General features: G+C 45.8%; 1 protein-coding gene across 3 annotated transcripts in view; it reads right to left on the bottom strand.

Moving 5' to 3' along the window:
- Window positions 1–2,622: 2,622 nt before the first annotated feature.
- The window catches only part of greb1l (GREB1 like retinoic acid receptor coactivator), a 119,277-nt gene continuing 102,979 nt past the window's right edge, over window positions 2,623–18,920 (bottom strand). For all 3 annotated transcript variants that reach the window (XM_071375917.1, XM_071375916.1, XM_071375919.1), the window contains 15 exons: window positions 18,674–18,807; window positions 13,120–13,462; window positions 12,378–12,493; window positions 12,009–12,253; window positions 11,270–11,832; window positions 10,867–10,969; window positions 10,564–10,719; window positions 10,232–10,371; window positions 9,701–9,862; window positions 9,067–9,271; window positions 7,709–7,874; window positions 6,884–7,253; window positions 6,502–6,702; window positions 5,733–5,871; window positions 2,623–5,461 (listed from right to left, as the gene is read on the bottom strand). In XM_071375917.1, coding sequence (XP_071232018.1) covers window positions 5,298–5,461; window positions 5,733–5,871; window positions 6,502–6,702; window positions 6,884–7,253; window positions 7,709–7,874; window positions 9,067–9,271; window positions 9,701–9,862; window positions 10,232–10,371; window positions 10,564–10,719; window positions 10,867–10,969; window positions 11,270–11,832; window positions 12,009–12,253; window positions 12,378–12,493; window positions 13,120–13,462; window positions 18,674–18,807 — 3,207 coding nt within the window. In that variant the 3' untranslated portion in view covers window positions 2,623–5,297. The remainder of the gene's footprint in view (window positions 5,462–5,732; window positions 5,872–6,501; window positions 6,703–6,883; window positions 7,254–7,708; window positions 7,875–9,066; window positions 9,272–9,700; window positions 9,863–10,231; window positions 10,372–10,563; window positions 10,720–10,866; window positions 10,970–11,269; window positions 11,833–12,008; window positions 12,254–12,377; window positions 12,494–13,119; window positions 13,463–18,673; window positions 18,808–18,920) is intronic.

Below are 18,920 nucleotides of genomic sequence, written 5' to 3'. Positions count from 1 at the left end.
TTAGTGAAAACATATTCCAATGTAAATACATTTAATTTCCCTCTTTATATTAACATCTTTGCAGAATGCAGGCAAATAATCTGTAATCTGATTCACATGGTGATGGTTCTCTGCTAAGCTCTGGTCCACGGGTCCGACGACCTCACACAGCCTCTTACGACATTCAGAGGTCCTGTGGAGGTAACATTCGACAGCACACAGAACAGAAGCCGCATGGCTTATCATATAACCCATCACGTGCTACACAGCCAGGTCATTAGGTTATGACACATGTGTCACGCTATGCCGGGCTCTCTGTTTTTGGTTGGCCAGATTTGGTTGACTCACTGTCATTGGCTGTCCTGGTGTTGTGTTTCTACCAGACCTTGGTTCAAATGGTACTGCTGACACCGGGCTATAATCCTTCACACGCACGAACACACACAGCTCCCAGACAGTGGGGTTTCAGCTAAATGGTTCTAGAAAACTTGGGAGGGAGAGTCGTTAGAGTAGACAGTGGACAAATGTCATAATATCAGGAATCTATGTGACCTATATTGTATTGACCAGACACAAACAGACACATACAGCTTTCAGGACTTTTTAGAGGGGGAACATGTTTGACCGTTAAAAAAAACTATTTCCACTTAACCTAACCCTAATCCCCAAATCGTAAACCTAACCCTTAAGCTTAAAATAACATTTTAACAAGAAGTTCTTGTTTTCCTACCTTTTCAGGACATTCAGGTGAATTGTTTGGACATTGGGGTCCTGATAATGTAGGAAAACAAGTACACACACACACACACACACACACACACACACACACACACACACACACACACACACACACACACACACACACACACACACACTTATCTAATGAGGTTAAATGACTTCTGTTTCATAATTCATTATGTCAGATATTTCATATTTTAATCATGTAAAATGTGCGTGGTTAGATTAAGTACAGTATTGCCAGCTACAGAGAAAGTAGCCTGAGGGCTGAACGACTGGAAATAGTTTTCAGATGGAATCCTCAGGAGAGGATTCTTTGTTAAGGGCAATGTGACAATGACATTTTACAAAGCAATGTAGAAACAATGCAATTGAAATGGTAAAGGTGGACAAAGAGTGCTATACCTGGATGATATTTCTGTTACAACTATACATGTGGGAAGAAGGGGGGGGGGGGGGGGGGTGTATATGTAACCCAGGAAAGACTTACTATACAGATGTTGTTTATATTCCTGGAGGATCAATTATGTCTTACCCACAGATGGTACACCTAGGGCATCAGCAGTGCTCTGAGAGACAGGGGGAGAGAAACAGACAAATTCACAGTAAATCAAGAATAGTTGAAATCACAGTGTTATATTCTTGGGCGGCACTCTAATAGGAGTTATCTTAACTCTCAAGAGAGTGATACGCTCCCTGGAGCTGGTGTTGATAACTGGAGTTCATTGGGACGGAGTACTTTTAACTCCATTATTGGTAACCAGAGACAGGGGGTTAAATCTATGGAGTTATCCACAGATGGATTGTCATATTTCCCAGCATGCTCCGTTGCAGGTTGATTTTTAAAATAGTTTGTTTCAATATCTGTATTTTCGCATGTACTGATTGTTTTTGATCTTATGCTACACAAAGTAGCATAAGAAAAGAAACTTACATTTTTCTAAACTAATCCAATCTGTAAGTGGCTGGATTTATAGCAACCGTTAATGAGATAGTTGTTCCAGTTTATATGGTGTAGGTAGTCTTCATCTACTGTATTTCCTTATTTACTCAGAGTTGTATGTGTTGTTAAAGTACTGGATAGCTTCCTGTAAATTGGCGTGCAACAGAGATTGGATATCACATTGCGAGCCACCATAATGTGACATGTTAAGAAATAATAAAATTAGGCGTTCCACCCTTATAACTCAAAGGAAGTAAAATGAAAGAGAAATGGACTCTGCTGTAGTCGATTGTTAATTCAAAACAATCCAGTGTAAAATGGCAAGGGAGTGGATAAAAAAAATGGCAATTGGGAGTTAAATTTAAACAACTCTCTGAGAGTTGGATATTTAGTCCATTTGTGTTGTTTTAAGTCCAAAAATATCAACACCATGACCAGAGTAGTTTTAACACAAAATGGGGGTGGGAGCATATACGCCCCAAAATAGTGTTACATTTCCATAGAAGTTACATTTACTGTGTAGACGGGGTATGACATATAACCTGGTGTTACACCACACTGGGGTTGGAGGTGAATCAAACACCCATGTCCCAATACTACCTCCCATGGCTTATAAATAGCGTAGTACAGTACATGGGTTGACCATAGAATTAGGAATTAAAATACAACTCTCAAACTTTGAAAACCACTAGAGGGTCATTGTAAACGGTTGAAAAAGGTTATGGAATAGATTGACAACAAAAAAACTGTGTTACCAACTACAAGCCTTTTGTAAGGAACAGATTATTCGAAAACGTAGCCTCAGGCGATTACTTTAAAAACAAAAATGCTACGCAAGAGAGAAGAAGTAAACTTGTACTTTTTATCTAGCAATATAACAAACAAATGGATCCACCTTTTGTAGTACCCTTTCATTGAATTTGTTTAATGTGAGCACAGTTCAACATATAAAACGAAACATCGTCACAACTCCCTAGTTTATTGTAATGTCACTTTATTACGTTCAGAAATTCCAACAACAAAAGCATGTTTTCCAAAGTCAAATGTTCACAGCCCACATACTGAACAACCGCAATGGTCAACATGAGGTAGATGACTCTGTGGTCAAGCCTACCATCGGTTGGGTCGCCAAATCTTTAGCAAGACACTTAAATACCCACAACAGATAATACTTCAGTGAAGATTGTGAGAAGCAAATTGCATAAGATACTGTATGTGTTCATCTAATTATCTACAAACAAGACACATTCTATGGGTCAAAAGGGTATGATCAATATCGAAGGGTCTGATCATCAATCAATCCGATTAATCAATCAACACTGTCTGTCTTTACTGATAGTGTCATCAATATTTTCTCGGTGTCTTTGTTCATCATTTACCCCGTACAGTTTTGATGACAATGATCAATACTTTTTTGGTTGTTGCTGCTGGCAAGTTGTATAGTGCAAGTTCACATTTCCTACCCCTCAACATTCAGTAGATAAGACTCAAGAGCTCTTGGTCTTGTGCAAAGCCTTCGTCAATGGTTTTCAGAAGAGGATACGCTTCTTGATTTTAGCTCGCTCAGTCAGCATGCAATCAATATTATTACACTTCAATATGATTATCAGTCCAAAATGCTTGTTCAAATAAATAAGAATCTCTCATGTAAAGGACATGATTTTCATGAAAAAGAAATGAGAATAATCTGACACGAGAAAAGCCAGGGAAACGAACACGGTAAGACGATTACATCTTAGGTAGATTCTTTGCACCTTGGCTGGCAAACACAAAATGCAGACAGAAAGCCATCATCATGACACCAAAACATAACTGCTAAAAGTGACACAATACAACAAAAAAATGGTCAGAAACCCTCCGCGAGTCGTAACGGGGTTGATTGAATATATTAATAATGTAAACAAAGCTTTTAACAACAGACAGTTGTCCTCAAATCCAACTTAACCTCTTACCCCCAACTGGACAGATGTTTCTTCACAATTTATTCAATTGGATTGGCCTCTCCATTGTAAGACTTATTACAATATTACCCTTGACTGCAAATGAGTGATCTATGTAACAACATCACTTAATAAGGCATATTCGTTGGATGACCCTGTGCAGTAACATATAAAAACCATTCCTACCTGCTTTCAGGTAGATGAATTGACCTACAGTATTCATCTGATGACGACAGCAGTCCACACCCATTCTCTGATTATCCATAGTTTCATGTGAAAACCCTGCAACTGTAAGTCATTTGACTGCATTAAGGTATATGGGGGAGGCCTAAGCCATCTATACTATCAGGCACAGAGAACAGATCACTGAGTAATATTACAATCATAAACAAGACCACAGGCACAGTCAATAGCAAGATAGATAGAGGTGCCAGTGAAGGTTTGCTCTTTCTATAGCATCCTCATCTAGTAGTGGGAGCTACTGGGATATATGCATCATCCGCATAACATGAAATAGAATTCTACTTTGTATCTGAGCATCAGGCCTTTAGAGCTAACTGATTGGACCAACAGGTCTCTCCCTGCTCTCCCTCGCTCCATTTGATTGGCTCAGTTAGATGATCAAAAAGACAATGTCATAGGAACAGTTCAGTTAGGGACAACATGTTGCAATATGAAGGCACAAGAGCAACAGGGTCCCTTGCGGTGGCTTGCCAGTCAAATGTAAGTGGACAGGACGGTACACTACCCAGTGGCTTAGATATCAACTAGACGCTTTTCCCCTGACTGATCAGCATAGAAATGGATATACTAGACCTTGATGATAGAATTCTAATACACTCCAGAATCTATAATATTTACACTAGTAATCTAACAACGGAGTGGGATTTTAGCGAGAGGAGAGTAGAGGAGGCTAAGGGCAAGGTGCAGATGTGGATGTCTTTTGTGGCTCATATCAGGGGTATCAACAACATTACAATGGGTAACAAGTAACAACACTTGACACTGAAGGCGAGAGAGAAAAGCAGTAGTTTTCCTTTAGCGACGGGCAACTCGTTGTTGCCTCTCACTTCAAAACCCTGAGATAAAGCGTATCTCCGTGACGGGACATCCAAAACAAGAGCTGTGTTCGCCACAGTCGCCACGTTTACAATCTTTGAATAAGTCCCATTATCGATGACGAGAGTCCCTTTTTGCAGCAAGAAATACGTCAACATATACAGAAGTTCACTGATAATGCCGATTTTTGCACAGTAAAGTCTTTGAATTTGAATCAGGCTCAGATTAGGGACAGACCCCAACACAAGTCTGAGTTAAAACTCACTGTCCAACCACTTCTGTTCCAAACATAGCGTAGCGTTGTGGAGGAGCTTATACTGTAGGAGGAGAAGGCATCACATCCACATTGATGACGGCCACATGTCCATTTCTTGGGCTCTTTGGCCTTGATGTGCCCCAATACTCCTCTCTGATCTCCTGACATCATTGTGATTGTTAACTGGTCTGAGAACAGATGTTATACTCCTGCATGATCAGGGTCTGTGTGACAGGAGGTCGGCTAAACAGATCTGAAAACAGTGGTTGTATCCCCCTAACAGACAGGGAATTGTTGTGATTGTTAACTGGTCTGAGATCTGTCTGGTTAGGGTGGATGGGACAGGAGGGCCATTTGGACAGGTCTGGCAGCAGTCTCAGGGTCAAACATGGCGTCCTGTGAGAAAGTAGAGGGGCCGGTCTTCGCTGCAGTTGGCTGTCTGGAACTCATCCCGCAGACGAAACTGCCACTTGTCCTCCAGCTCCAGCCGTACAATGGTCTGACGCAGAGAGTTACGGTCCTGGCAGATCACACACAATGTGGCACCTATGGACAGGGTCAGGGGTGAGGGGTCAGAGGCCATAGGTCAGGTAACCAATCAGAAAGGTGCTATGGTTTTCTTACTATATATGCATTTACTGCTATATAGAACAAATCAATGAAGTGAATTTAACTGGAGATGAATAACCCTTGGCTTCACATACATTACATTGACTTAACCTCCCAATATTTATTTTGGTTTCGCAACTCGGGATGAGGTTACACTTAACATCACATAAGGGCTAAAAAACAACAACATTGAAGTAGCATCAGTTACCTTTGAGGAAGCTGAACTTTTTGAGGAGGCCAGAGACGACAAAGGAGTCACATAGGTAGAGCAGCAGGCCGCTGAAGACCAGACCCTGGTGGTCCAGGTTAGTGGAGTGTGGTCTGGAGCTGACGTAGCACACTGACACCTGGGGATGCAGAAAGCACAGTCACGTCTCCACCATCTCAGTCGGGACTTTTAATCATGGAAACAGTTTGTGGGATCTGTTCTCACGATAAACCTGCGCTGGGCTGATTTTTCCCCCCATTAATCTATTTAGCAGAAAATCAATGCATGAGTTGGACACATGAATCTCAAGATTTTCACATTCTCTCCACCAGACTAGCTCAGCTCGTACCTCATGGTAAGCCTATGTTGAGGTAGCTGTCTATGGACAGCACTGAGTTGCTGCATACTTCATGGCCTGTGTTGAGGTACATCAGCTGTCTATGGGTTGGATCTTACCTCAGGGCTTATGTTGACGTACAGTAGCTGTCTAGGGGTTGGATCTTACCTCATGGCCTACATTGAGGTAGCTGTCTAGGGGTTGGATCTTACCTAATTACCTATATTGAGGTAGCTGTCTAGGGGTTGGATCTTACCTAATTACCTATATTGAGGTAGCTGTCTAGGGGTTGGATCTTACCTAATTACCTATAATGAGGTAGCTGTCTAGGGGTTGGATCTTGCCTAATTACCTATATTGAGGTAGCTGTCTAGGGGTTGGATCTTACCTAATTACCTATATTGTGGTAGCTGTCTAGGGGTTGGATCTTACCTCAGGGCCTATGTTGAGGTAGCTGTCTATGGACAGCACGGGGTTGCTACTGTTCTGTACTGCCTTGGGGAACAGTCTGTGGCTGCAGCTCTGGAGAAACTTCTCCAGGAGGAACTGAGCCGGGGCGGCCAGAAGGGTGTGTTCACTGTCTGGGGCACAGATGTACTGGTGTGGGCTGATGGGGGTTGGGTTCTCCATCACCTAGAGGGGGAGCAGGGTAGGCGTTAGGATGACTGACTGCGTTTCAGACTACACACACGTACACACACACACACACACACACACACACACACACACACACACACACACACACACACACACACACACAATATATCTCTCAGACCAGGAGGTGAGGTAGAAAAAAGAGAAGCAGGACACTCACGATGAGTTTGGGTTTGACCAGGAAGTCCTTGTGTCCTCCAAAGAGAATTTGTTTCTTCATCAAGCTGAAGTGGTTGAAGCGACAGAGCAGCAGACCACTGCTGTTGGCTCTCAGGTTGAAGTCCACCTCCTCACAACTGTACCTGTTGAGGTCGTACTGGACGTTCTGCGTCAGCTCAACGTTGAGCATGACAAAGTCGTGAAGGTGGCATCGGGAGAAGGGCAGGGCTGGCAGGCGGCGGGCCAGGGCACTGCTCCACTTGCGGGCCCCGCACACGGCATACAGGGAGATCTTAGGAGTGGCCTCCATGTGCTGCAGCACCGTCTTTAAAGACACGTTGGTCAGACTGGGCCCGGTGTCTGCCATATCACTGAGGGAGACAGGGAAGAGCGGGGAGACAGATATTAGTATTGTTGTTGATAGAGGAGTCCAGCTATATTACGGTTCTTTCTGAGAATTCATTGCTGATAGATAGCCAATAATCGGACTGTTCTGGGGTGTTTTTGTGTGAGTGCATGTGCTAGTTTCCCCAGCAAACCGGGAACATTCCCAGGACATTAGATAACATTCCCATTAAGTTCTAGTTAGGGTTTTATCTTACATTAGGTTGATAACATCCCAAAAACATTGAAATATATATATTTGACAAAATATGTTCTGGGAACGTTCTTGCAACATCAGGTGAATGTTTTATATAAACATTATATATTAACCAGCACAACTGGGCAATTTTGGGGTCATTAGAACTTTTGGGGCAACCTAATAAATGTTCTGAGAATGTTCACAGAACCCATTTTGGTTTGCTGGGTCTGTTGTAACCCATACCTGCTGCTGTCCTGGGGTTGGTGTGAGTTCCAGAGCACACAGGAGTCATCCATCATGACTATAAAGGGCCAGACGTCCTGCCTCTTGACCCCCTGCTCCTCCAGACGGTTCCTCTCCAGCTCCAGATTGTGGTACGACAGCTCCTTGATCATGAACCGAGCCGCCCCTGGGACAGAAACAACAGTAATGTTACTGCTATGTTACTGACAGTGGTTGCATCCCAGACAGTGGTTGCTCTGGTCAAAAGTAGTGCACTATACAGAGAATAGGGTGCCATTTGGGACACACTAGTTCCCTAATGGGATGCAGCCCCATAATAACCATAATGATACAGTACATATGCTGGTGGAGACCCACTGATATTTCATTTATTTGCCTGGCCACATGACCTGACCAGGAAAAAGTCTGGTGTCTAGTTATGACCAAGGTCAATTCCAACAGCTTTATGTGGGCCATAGTTACAGCTTGTTTGGTCACAGTAGAAAAACATTAGCCAACCACCGACCCAAGAACTTTACCACAGAGTTTCACCTCCAACTCTAAAGCTCCAACTCACATGACAGTCTGAACTTTGACCTGAATTCCAATTATTACTTTGTTGGTTCTCTCACCTGCGAAATTGTCATGTCCTTTCAGCCTTTACCCAATGCCCCTATTACTGCACCTGGCATGTGCTTGTAGTACTGCAACACTATTGATCCAGCCATAAAGACTACACACCTAAATGCTGGATCCATATATCACACTACTGGCCTGCTGGTGTTCTCAATGCCCAGGCCCTTCCCTTTTGGTTCCTGCCATATTCAAATCTCAAGTACCTACTATAGTTATGTGTCCAAACATGCTTTACTCAACAGATGGCAATATAGACACAGTATATCTCTTGAATTTCACACAGACTGCTGTAGATGCGTCATTATCATCAGAGAGAGATAAGCTACTGGGCAAACTAAGAATGTAAAATACATTCGTGTATAAATAAACAAATGCCGAAATATAGTTTATGCATCGCAAGGCAACTCTATGGTTTCTTTGTTGAGTGTTTTATCACAAATTACTATGGGCCTCAATGCTACCGCTCAGCAGGGAAACACCTTACTGAGCACTATGCTGGGACAAAAACCTGTAGTACTGCAACTCTCCAAGCGGGGTTGAGGATAATAAACCGATAAAATGAGTTAACCTATCTAAATGACTGATTGCCAGACACTCGGAGTAGGGCAAAGTTTCCCATAGACACTGATTTTGGGTCAGTTTCGTATTTTCCCCACTAATGGTTACAGTTAGGATTGAGGGAGGAGAAGCTGATCCTAGATATGTACCTAGGGGAAACTTTACCCAGGGGCCCAAACACTCACCAACTCCTGCACTGTTGAACATGGCGGGAAGCACCAGCAGGATGTGGTTTGGCCAGTATTTCCTGTAGTGGTGCATCTCGTACTGCTTGACCACCAGGATGTGGAGGTGGGCGGTGCCTTCCATGGCGTGGAAGATGTTGAGAAGGCCGTGCTCCTGGCGCCCCGTGGTCGGGGTGAAGATGGGGCTTTTCAACAGACTGAGGTCCTGGGATGGGAGAAGGAGAGCTGTAGTTAAAGATGCATAGTGCAGCAGGCTACGGTGCAGGTAGCCTGATCAAGCAGACTGACCGCTGAGCTATGGCGAGATCAGGCTGGTTCCACTAGGCTAGGGCGCAGGGCCGCAGTAGCATCAAACAACTAAAGTGAGTGAACGAGAAACACATAGGTGCATAGTTCGCGCTGTGTGTGAAATGTGGCAACTCTTTGTAACATGATGATGTGTGTGCGTGCCTGTGTTGCTTATGGCACAATTTCATTTAAGCACATAGAATGCACTACTGATTACAGAAGCTGAAGGATGAGAACATTCCTTGTCACTATTGATAACATTCATCTTGGGCACAACATTCTTAGAACTCGAGGGCAGTCTCAAAGCTTTCCCCAATCCCCACTGATTTCCCCCATCACCCTTTACCTTAGCAGAGATGAGGGGCAGCCTCATGCTCTCCAGGTGACTGCCCTGCTGGCTGAAGACAAAGTGCTGCTCCTTGGCCTTGGGGATGATGAAGTGGAGCTGCACCTCCTCTCCCAGCATGGACGAGCAGAACGTGAAGGCGTGGAAGGTGCACTCCGACAGCTGAACACAAACACAACCACACACATTGTTACGCATACATTACACACGCATAACACACATTATTACACACATGTACACTTCCAGTACAGACAGAGCTGCACCAGTCAGCACACGTCTCAGCACACCAGTCGTTCTACAAGTTGGACAGTAGTTTTTCGATAGATTTAGAAAGGGGGGTGAAAGGGGCTTGAGACCAAACAACGCAGCAATAGGCGACACAGGTGATCTGTTAGTTAAGCCAATAAATCAAGTTCTCCCTTGAGACAAATTATCTCTTCACAATGACAAACTAGCTACCCTTTCCTTCCCAGAGCCATTTATTAATATCTAAATACTGTACATGGCTCTTTTCCCTCCCTGTGCACTCACCTGTGTGGCTGGGCTGGCTTCACAGTAATGGTGACACTGATCACAATGGTGAAATGCATTGTGGGCTGCGAACATACTCAGCCGTATCGACACCGTTTCCCTCTTCACAGGCATTTTGTTTTCTCCTTCCAGTTTAGGATCTGCGTGGACAAACATTACAGTTATACCCACATGCTATGGGACAAAGCTGCATACACAATATACGTAGACAGTGATGCCTGAGGTAGAAGTCGAGGTAGAAGGCGCAGCAATATCTGACCCTGAATCAGTGAAACAAGGGCAGCTTCCTCCTACAATGACAGGGATGGGAATACGAGTTTATTTCTGCTGACCTTTCAAGCCCTTTGGCATCTTGTCAGTGTAAACAGCGCTGGCCCTCCTGAACTTAGGGTCTCTGGGAAAGAGGTCGAAGGGCAGTTTGCGGATCTCCTCAATGTCTGGCCACTGGGTGCTGGCTGGGGGTGTGGCCTCGGACATATCCGTCATCGCTAGAAGAGAACGATACAACATACATTGACATCAGCCTCAGTTTCTAGACTAAGACAGTATGAGAGAAAATGAGAGAGAAAGAGGAAGAGAGAGAGAGGAACAGACAGACAAAGAAAAGATTAACTAGGGGATCCTGCTCTCCTCACCTTCCTCCAGCTCCTCTTCATCATACACATCCACCTCAAGCAGTCTAATCAACATACGGAACAGGATGCGTAGAAACTGCAGGTAGGCACCCGTCTTCCCCACCTATCAGAGACACAAAACAGAGTTCAACCGATTACAACCTAACTGGTTTTTACCACTGACACTCATTGCATGCAGCCATTGCCACTCAATCTGCGGTATCTATTCGAATACCGTCATTCTACACATTCGCCTCTTAGGACTCCATACAACTAGGTTGATATTCTCTTGGTTGAAGAGGGATAAGTGAGGAAAATGAATATCAGCATGCAGCTCTAGAACACGATGCATGACTTGTACAGGAGAGAAGCTGTCATTGATATAGACAAGAGGTGATATATTAATATCTGTATGGTCTCTAACCTGTGGGGGCCCGCTGAGCAGCAGGCGTCGTGGGTGTGGCCCTGGGGGGGCCTCGTGGTCGGCATGATGTTGCCTGGCTACGGTCCACTGTCTGTAGAAGAGGCTCTGCTCTGACCCTTGTAAGTTAGGGGTGAAGAGGGGCCTCAGCGGGCTGCTCCAGCCCACATCGGCGTGAGGCAGCAGGGAGAAGGAGCTCAGCTGGCTCCCTGATTCTCCAGCCAGGAGGTTGTAGGCCGCGCGCGACAGGATGACAGTCCGGGCGGAGACCCGAGGCGACTTGCTGCCCCAGCCGCATTGCGTAGACTGGCTGGGGTGCTGGGTCGAAGAGGAGGAGGGGGAGGAGGAAGAGGAGGAGGAGGAGCAGAAAGAGGGAGGGGCGTTGGAGGGGCGGGAGGTGGCACCGCCCAGGGAGTCACACTCCTGTTTGACCCGGCGGGGGGATGATGAGGTCGTGCCCGTCCCGTCTTCCATCATGATGCTGCCCGCCTTGCCTCCGGGGGGGCAGGAGGAGGTGGAGGGCTTCTGGGAGGAGTCAGGGATGTCAGAGGAGCTGACCTTGTTCTCTGCCAGAGAGGCATGGGACGGTGAGAGAGAGAGTTCAGACTCATAGAACAGTATTTGAAAATTATTTCATAAACACAACTGTAACACCATCACTACACAGTATCCTAAACCCTTAGAACAATCATCTCATCCCCATTTCCTAAACATGTTGGGTCTCTTTTGTCCAGCGACCTACCGGGGCCTCTGGTAGCAGCGCTGCCATTGCTTTGGGGCCTCTCCAGGTCCATGTGCAGATCTAGGTCTGGGTCCTGAGGGCCACTGGTCTTGTCTGCCTCTGGGTCCATGGGGGCCATGAACCTGCAGGGCTCATTTACCACCCTCAAGGACACGTAAGAGCAGGCCAGACCCACCTCCTGCTCCAGGGACGTACGCGTCAGGTAGCTGGAGTCGATCAGACGCAGGTCACAGTACTTCAGGGACCTAAGGGGGAAAGATCCAGTATAAAGGTGAGGTGGGGGATTTTAATCGATTCTACAAAGTCAATCCAATAGAGGATGCACCTTCTATGGCTAGGTAGATGTAGATGCTGTCATGTCAGTACTACCTTGGAAAGGTTTCTCCTAGAGGGTCTTTTCCAGTGAGGATGACAATGCAGGGAAGACCCTCCAGATCCTCATAGGTGTGAGGGACCCAGTCTTCAATTTCACAGCCCCGCCAGGCCTGCCGAAACAACACAACACACAATTAGAAATGTTTCGAAGCCAAATTAAAACCAAGTTATTATGTCTCAGTCTGATGAAAGTCCTTGATATGATGACATCTTCATCAAACCACTTCTTTCACAGAGAGAGGTGGTGTTCAAGGTCATCTCAATATCAAATAATTTCTGGGTAACAATTAAGTACTTGTTTAATTGTGATTGTTTTCAATTAAAATGGTCCCCAAAAAATTATATATAGCTTCTTGGGAAAGAGCAATTTCTCAAGCAATAATTTTGCTAGGACTGTCTTGGAGTGGGGAGGGGAAAACTGAAAACTAGCTGTTATTGGCAGAGAGGTTTGGAATTTTCTTTCTTATTGTGCTATTAACTAACTGATGTCACCAGGCAGGCTAAAACTCCAACCCACCAAAACTGGCTGAAATTTCAGGCAGTCTAGTCAAACAGCTCTTTCACTAAAAGGACATTATCATAATTTTCACAATTTCACACTATTATTCCAACCTCATAGTGTGGAAATATATTATAAAACACTGGAAATCGCATTTTTGACTGCACTGGGCCTTTAAGATGTAAGAATAGGCAAATCCAAATTGGCCACCCTGCCCTCCGTGACCTCACGTCTCACCCTGAGTCGGTTAGCGAAGTGTCGTGGAAGGCTGAGCTCGGCGGCAGGGCTTCCCAGCAGCACAGCGAAGCAGAATTGAAGACCCAGCTTGTCCCTGACGTCCTCTAGGCGCTCCCGGGCCAGCATGGCCAGCTGCAGAGAGGGCACCCGGACCAGCAGCATGTGGCCCTGGCCCTTGGTCCCCTCCCGGCCCGGGGCACTGATCAGATCCTCCACCATGGCCAGGGTCTCAGGGGTGATGTGATCCCGTAGTGAAGGTGAGGAGGTCAGAGCCATCATGGCTTCAGTGTACTGCTGGATCAACAGGTAGCTCCTGATCACCATGCTGTGCAGGTGGGGGTGTCTGCAAACAGGAGAGGAGAGGTGTTAGTTGGTGTTAGTTGTGTCAAGGCAGGTTTGGTGTCCAGGTGAACTGGTTGAGCAGCTTTTTGGGGGCTTTCTGATGATCTTGAACTTTAAAAAATTGTTGATATGTAAGAAATAAAATAAAAATGAAAGATGTGTATATACAGTGGGGAGAACAAGTATTTGATACACTGCCGATTTTGCAGGTTTTCCTACTTACAAAGCATGTAGAGGTCTGTAATTTTTATCATAGGTACACTTCAACTGTGAGAGACGGAATCTAAAACAAAAATCCAGAAAATCACATTGTATGATTTTTAAGTAATTAATTAGCATTTTATTGCATGACATAAGTATTTGATACATCAGAAAAGCAGAACTTAATATTTGGTACAGAAACCTTTGTTTGCAATTACAGAGATCAGACGTTTCCTGTAGTTCTTGACCAGGTTTGCACACACTGCAGCAGGGATTTTGGCCCACTCCTCCATACAGACCTTCTCCAGATCCTTCAGGTTTCGGGGCTGTCGCTGGGCAATACGGACTTTCAGCTCCCTCCAAAGATTTTCTATTGGGTTCAGGTCTGGAGACTGGCTAGGCCACTCCAGGACCTTGAGATGCTTCTTACGGAGCCACTCCTTAGTTGCCCTGGCTGTGTGTTTTGGGTCGTTGTCATTCTGGAAGACCCAGCCACGACCCATCTTCAATGCTCTTACTGAGGGAAGGAGGTTGTTGGCCAAGATCTCGCGATACATGGCCCCATCCATCCTCCCCTCAATACGGTGCAGTCGTCCTGTCCCCTTTGCAGAAAAGCATCCCCAAAGAATGATGTTTCCACCTCCATGCTTCACAGTTGGGATGGTGTTGTTGGGGTTGTACTCATCCTTCTTCTTCCTCCAAACACAGCGAGTGGAGTTTAGACCAAAAAGCTCTATTTTTGTCTCATCAGACCACATGACCTTCTCCCATTCCTCCTCTGGATCATCCAGATGGTCATTGGCAAACTTCAGACGGGCCTGGACATGCGCTGGCTTGAGCAGGGGGACCTTGCGTGCGCTGCAGGATTTTAATCCATGACGGCGTAGTGTGTTACTAATGGTTTTCTTTGAGACTGTGGTCCCAGCTCTCTTCAGGTCATTGACCAGGTCCTGCCGTGTAGTTCTGGGCTGATCCCTCACCTTCCTCATGATCATTGATGCCCCACGAGGTGAGATCTTGCATGGAGCCCCAGACCGAGGGTGATTGACCGTCATCTTGAACTTCTTCCATTTTCTAATAATTGCGCCAACAGTTGTTGCCTTCTCACTAAGCTGCTTGCCTATTGTCCTGTAGCCCATCCCAGCCTTGTGCAGGTCTACAATTTCATCCCTGATGTCCTTACACAGCTCTCTGGTCTTGGCCATTGTGGAGAGGTTGGAGTCTGTTTGATTGAGTGTGTGGAAAGGTGTCTTTTATACAGGTAACGAGTTCAAACAGGTGCAGTTAATACAGGTAATGAGAGGAGAACAGGAGGGTGTCTTAAAGAAAAACTAACAGGTCTGTGAGAGCCGGAAATCTTACTGGTTGGTAGGTGATCAAATACTTATGTCATGCAATAAAATGCAAATTAATTACTTAAAAATCATACAATGTGATTTTCTGGATTTTTGTTTTAGATTCCGTCTCTCATAGTTGAAGTGTACCTATGATAAAAATTACAGACCTCTACATGCTTTGTAAGTAGGAAAACCTGCAAAATCGGCAGTGTATCAAATACTTGTTCTCCCCACTGTATATATGTTTGACTTTTATTACAGCGAGTGTGTGAGAGAGAGGAAGAGAGGCATTGCCTATCAGCTTTAAACTTGTCCCTAAACCTCCTTATGGTGTTCTCAAACTTGTTCTCAGACCCTTCAAAAGAGGCCTCCCGAGTGGTGCAGCGGTCTAAGGCACTGCATTGCAGTGTTGCGGCGTCACTACCGGCTGTGACCGGGAGTCCCATAGGGCGGCGCACAATTGGCCCAGCGTCTTCTGGGTTAGGGGAGGTTTTGGCCGGGGGGACTTTACTTGGCTCATCGCGCTCTAGCGACTCCTTGTGGACCGGGCGCCTGCAGGCTGACTTCGGTCGTCAGTTGAGCGGTGTTTCCTCCTACACATTGGTGCAGCTGGCCTCTGGGTTAAGCGAAGGGGGGTTAAGAAGCGCGGTTTGGCAGTGTTAAGATAATGGGCATAATGCCAACCCAGAGATGGCGCTAGTGGGGCACCTATCTAGGATATATAAACAGACCTGTAACTTGTAAGGAAAGGATTATGCTAGCAGTTTACCAAACTCTCCGATGTGAGTTATTCGCATACAGATAATAACATGGTGTCAGAACTGGGATTTGAACCCACGCCTCCAATCGGAGACCAGAACCATGCTACTGAGTTTGAAGATGTGAACCATGCTACTGATCAAAACATCGCCACGCAGACACGGTGTAACGATGTGCGCTGGGAGTCGGGAAGCAAGTTCAGGGAGTGAATGTTTGAATAAATAAAATAAACAATGAACACAAAACACAAACAGCGAAAGAAAGAAACCAAAGGGAGTGACATATAAAGGGCAGGTAGTCAAGGAGGTGATGGAGTCCAGGTGAGTCCATTATGCGCCTAACGCTGGTGACAGGTGTGCGCCCTAACGAGCAGCCTGGTGACCTAGAGGCTGGAGAAGGAGCACACGTGACACACGGGAAGATCCTAAGAGGCTGGCTGGACACAAGAAAGAGTCCGCCTATACTGGTGAGGGACTACTGGGCAGAGACAAACTCACAATGCAGGAAGAGGTCATCTACAAAGGAGACAGGGTGGTAGTGCCTTGAACTCTACGCCCGATGATTCTCTCTCGTATCCATGCAGGGCACTCAGGGGTCGAAGCCAGTCTCAGGAAAGCCAGAGACTCAGTATTCTGGCCCAACATGACCCAAGAAATTTAACATTTTGTGGCTGTGTGCAGCATATGTAATGCTAATCTACCTAAGCAGCAAAAGGAAACGCTGCACCCACATGACGTACCAGCACGTCCTTAGTCGAAAGTGGGAATGGATCTGTTCACGTTCTTTTTCTGATTGTAGTGGACTACTATTCAGATTTTTGGGAGGTGGAGAAATTGATTGACACAACAGCCGCTTGCATCATTGACTGTTGTAAGCAGCAGTTTAGCAGATATGGCATACCTGACAGTGGTGTAGTTACGGATAATGGGCCACAGTTCACGAGTCAAGACTTTTCTTTGCTTGCAGATGTGGGATCTCTCTGTGGGAGTATTTCTCCACAGCCTAAATGGCTTGCCACACATCTGTGCCTTCCTGCATAGCCTTTGTGACGAGAGTCTTTGCTATTTTCACTGCTGACTCCGCCTTACCATTACTCTGACTGTGGTAGGGTGAGGAGGTCACATGATGGAACTTCGGCAGCAGTCCTGTACAGAGCTTAATGTCTATACGCACCCGCTCTCTGTTGCCAACAACTCCCAAGCTCCTCGCACCAAAGGTCATTGGGGATGTTCAGGCACACAAACGTGCACGTCAGGACAAGTCAAAACATTACTATGACCAGCATGCAAAAAATCTGCCTGTAATAAAACAAGGCCAAGCTGTCAGAGTGCTCCTGTCACCTCACCCCAGGGATGCCACATGGAGTATTGGCACATGCATAGGGCACATCAGCGCAAGGTTATATGAAGTGGAAGTAAAGGGCCGAAAGTATCGAAGGAACCGGAAGGACATACACCCAGTTCAGGAGAGCATAGGGCACAGGAGGGCCACAAGGGGAGACTGGGAATATCCTCTGCGTGGTGTGGGCAGGACACATAATGAGGAGACGCGGAAGACCCCACCAGAGCAGTTATCTCTGCCGACCGTGCCTCCACAATTTCAGGAGAATGTGGAAGAGGAAGGAGAGGCCCTGAGGCTCCCAGAGGTGCCCAATATCCGAGGTGCCAGGAGAGGACCTGAGGATCCCAGAGGTGCCCAACATCCGAGGTGGCAGGAGAGGACCTGAGGATCCCAGAGGTGCCCAACATCCGAGGTGCCAATATGCTACCAGTGCGACACACTAGGACAAGGGATAACATAAGACCGCCCCGGCGGTATGGGGACCATGTCCCTTAAGAGATGGACAATTCATTTTTTTATCTTATAAATATAAAATAGGTGTTGATAATGTAAATAGGTATTTTCACTGAGGTATCAAAATGGAAAGGAAGATGTTAAGATAATGGGCATAATGCCAACCCAGAGATGGCGCTAGTGGGGCATCTATCTAGGTTATATAAACAGGTGCATTATGAGTGTCTGATTAGGATGTGACCTGTAACATGTTATACCTGAGGAAAGGATTATGCTTGCAGTTTACCAAACTCTCCGATATGAGTTATTCACATACAGATAATAACAGGCGGGTCATGTTTCGGAGGACGCATGACTCGACCTTCGCCTCTCCCATTGGAGAGGTGCAGCAATGAGACAAGATTGTAATCACGAAATTTGGAAGTAAAAAAGGAGGTATAAATTACAAAATAAAACAAAGAGCCCCTGAAGCAAACCAAACTGAGACCATCTCGATTTAGGTTCGCAGTCTGGTTCCCTTTTTGAGGGCAATGTGAACACAACACTACCCAGGTTCCCTTGTCATTATTCCCGCACCACACACTAGACTATTGGAACAACGTTTCCCCTGCCATAACCCCTGACATCGGTGTCACAAAAGAGAGAAGATGATGTGCAGTTCACGGAAAAAAAGTGCATTGAGTGAATGTTTGAAAAATATCTTGGTTCCTTTCAAAACATAGCAATATGAACGCAAAGAGGACTCGAACCACAAAATAAGTGAACCGGCAAAATGTCCGGGTGCCCTCATTCAAAGGCAAGAGCAGTGTGAATACAAAGAGAACTGAGTTCTTTAGCTTTTTTTAAGAGGACTGAGATCGGTTCTTTTAAAGAGGACCAGTGGAGGCTGGTGGGAGGGGCTATAGGAGGACGGGCTCATTATAATGGCTGGAATGGATGTTATCAAACACATAAAACATACGGAAACCATTGACTCCGTTCCATTTGTTCCATTCCAGCAATTACAATGAGCCCGTCCTCAACTAGCTCCTCCCACCAGCCTCCACTGAAGAGGACCATATGTTAAAACACCCTTAGAGATTTTATGACCCCTAAACCCGGACCCCGAGTGACTGACTGACCTCTCCAGCAGTGTGTTGATCATCTTCTCGAAGGCATCGTCACAGCGCAGGATGGGACTGGCCACCCCCCACTGCAGAGAGCTGCTGTAGTCCCTCAGGCCAAAGTACACCAGCTCCTTAGGAGACAGCTCCCCCTATGGGTGGAACACAGGAACATCAGCTGCTGTCTGAGCAAATTGACTAATCTCTCTGTCTATTAGTTACATCTACATGTCTGACCAATAATGTATATATACACTAGACACCA

The sequence above is a fragment of the Salvelinus alpinus genome, chromosome 30 (genome assembly GCF_045679555.1).
Source record: "Salvelinus alpinus chromosome 30, SLU_Salpinus.1, whole genome shotgun sequence".
In the NCBI taxonomy this organism is placed as follows: Eukaryota; Metazoa; Chordata; class Actinopteri; order Salmoniformes; family Salmonidae; genus Salvelinus; species Salvelinus alpinus.
The sequence above is the reverse complement of the archived record's forward strand: the minus strand, read 5'-3'. Positions and strand labels throughout refer to the sequence as shown.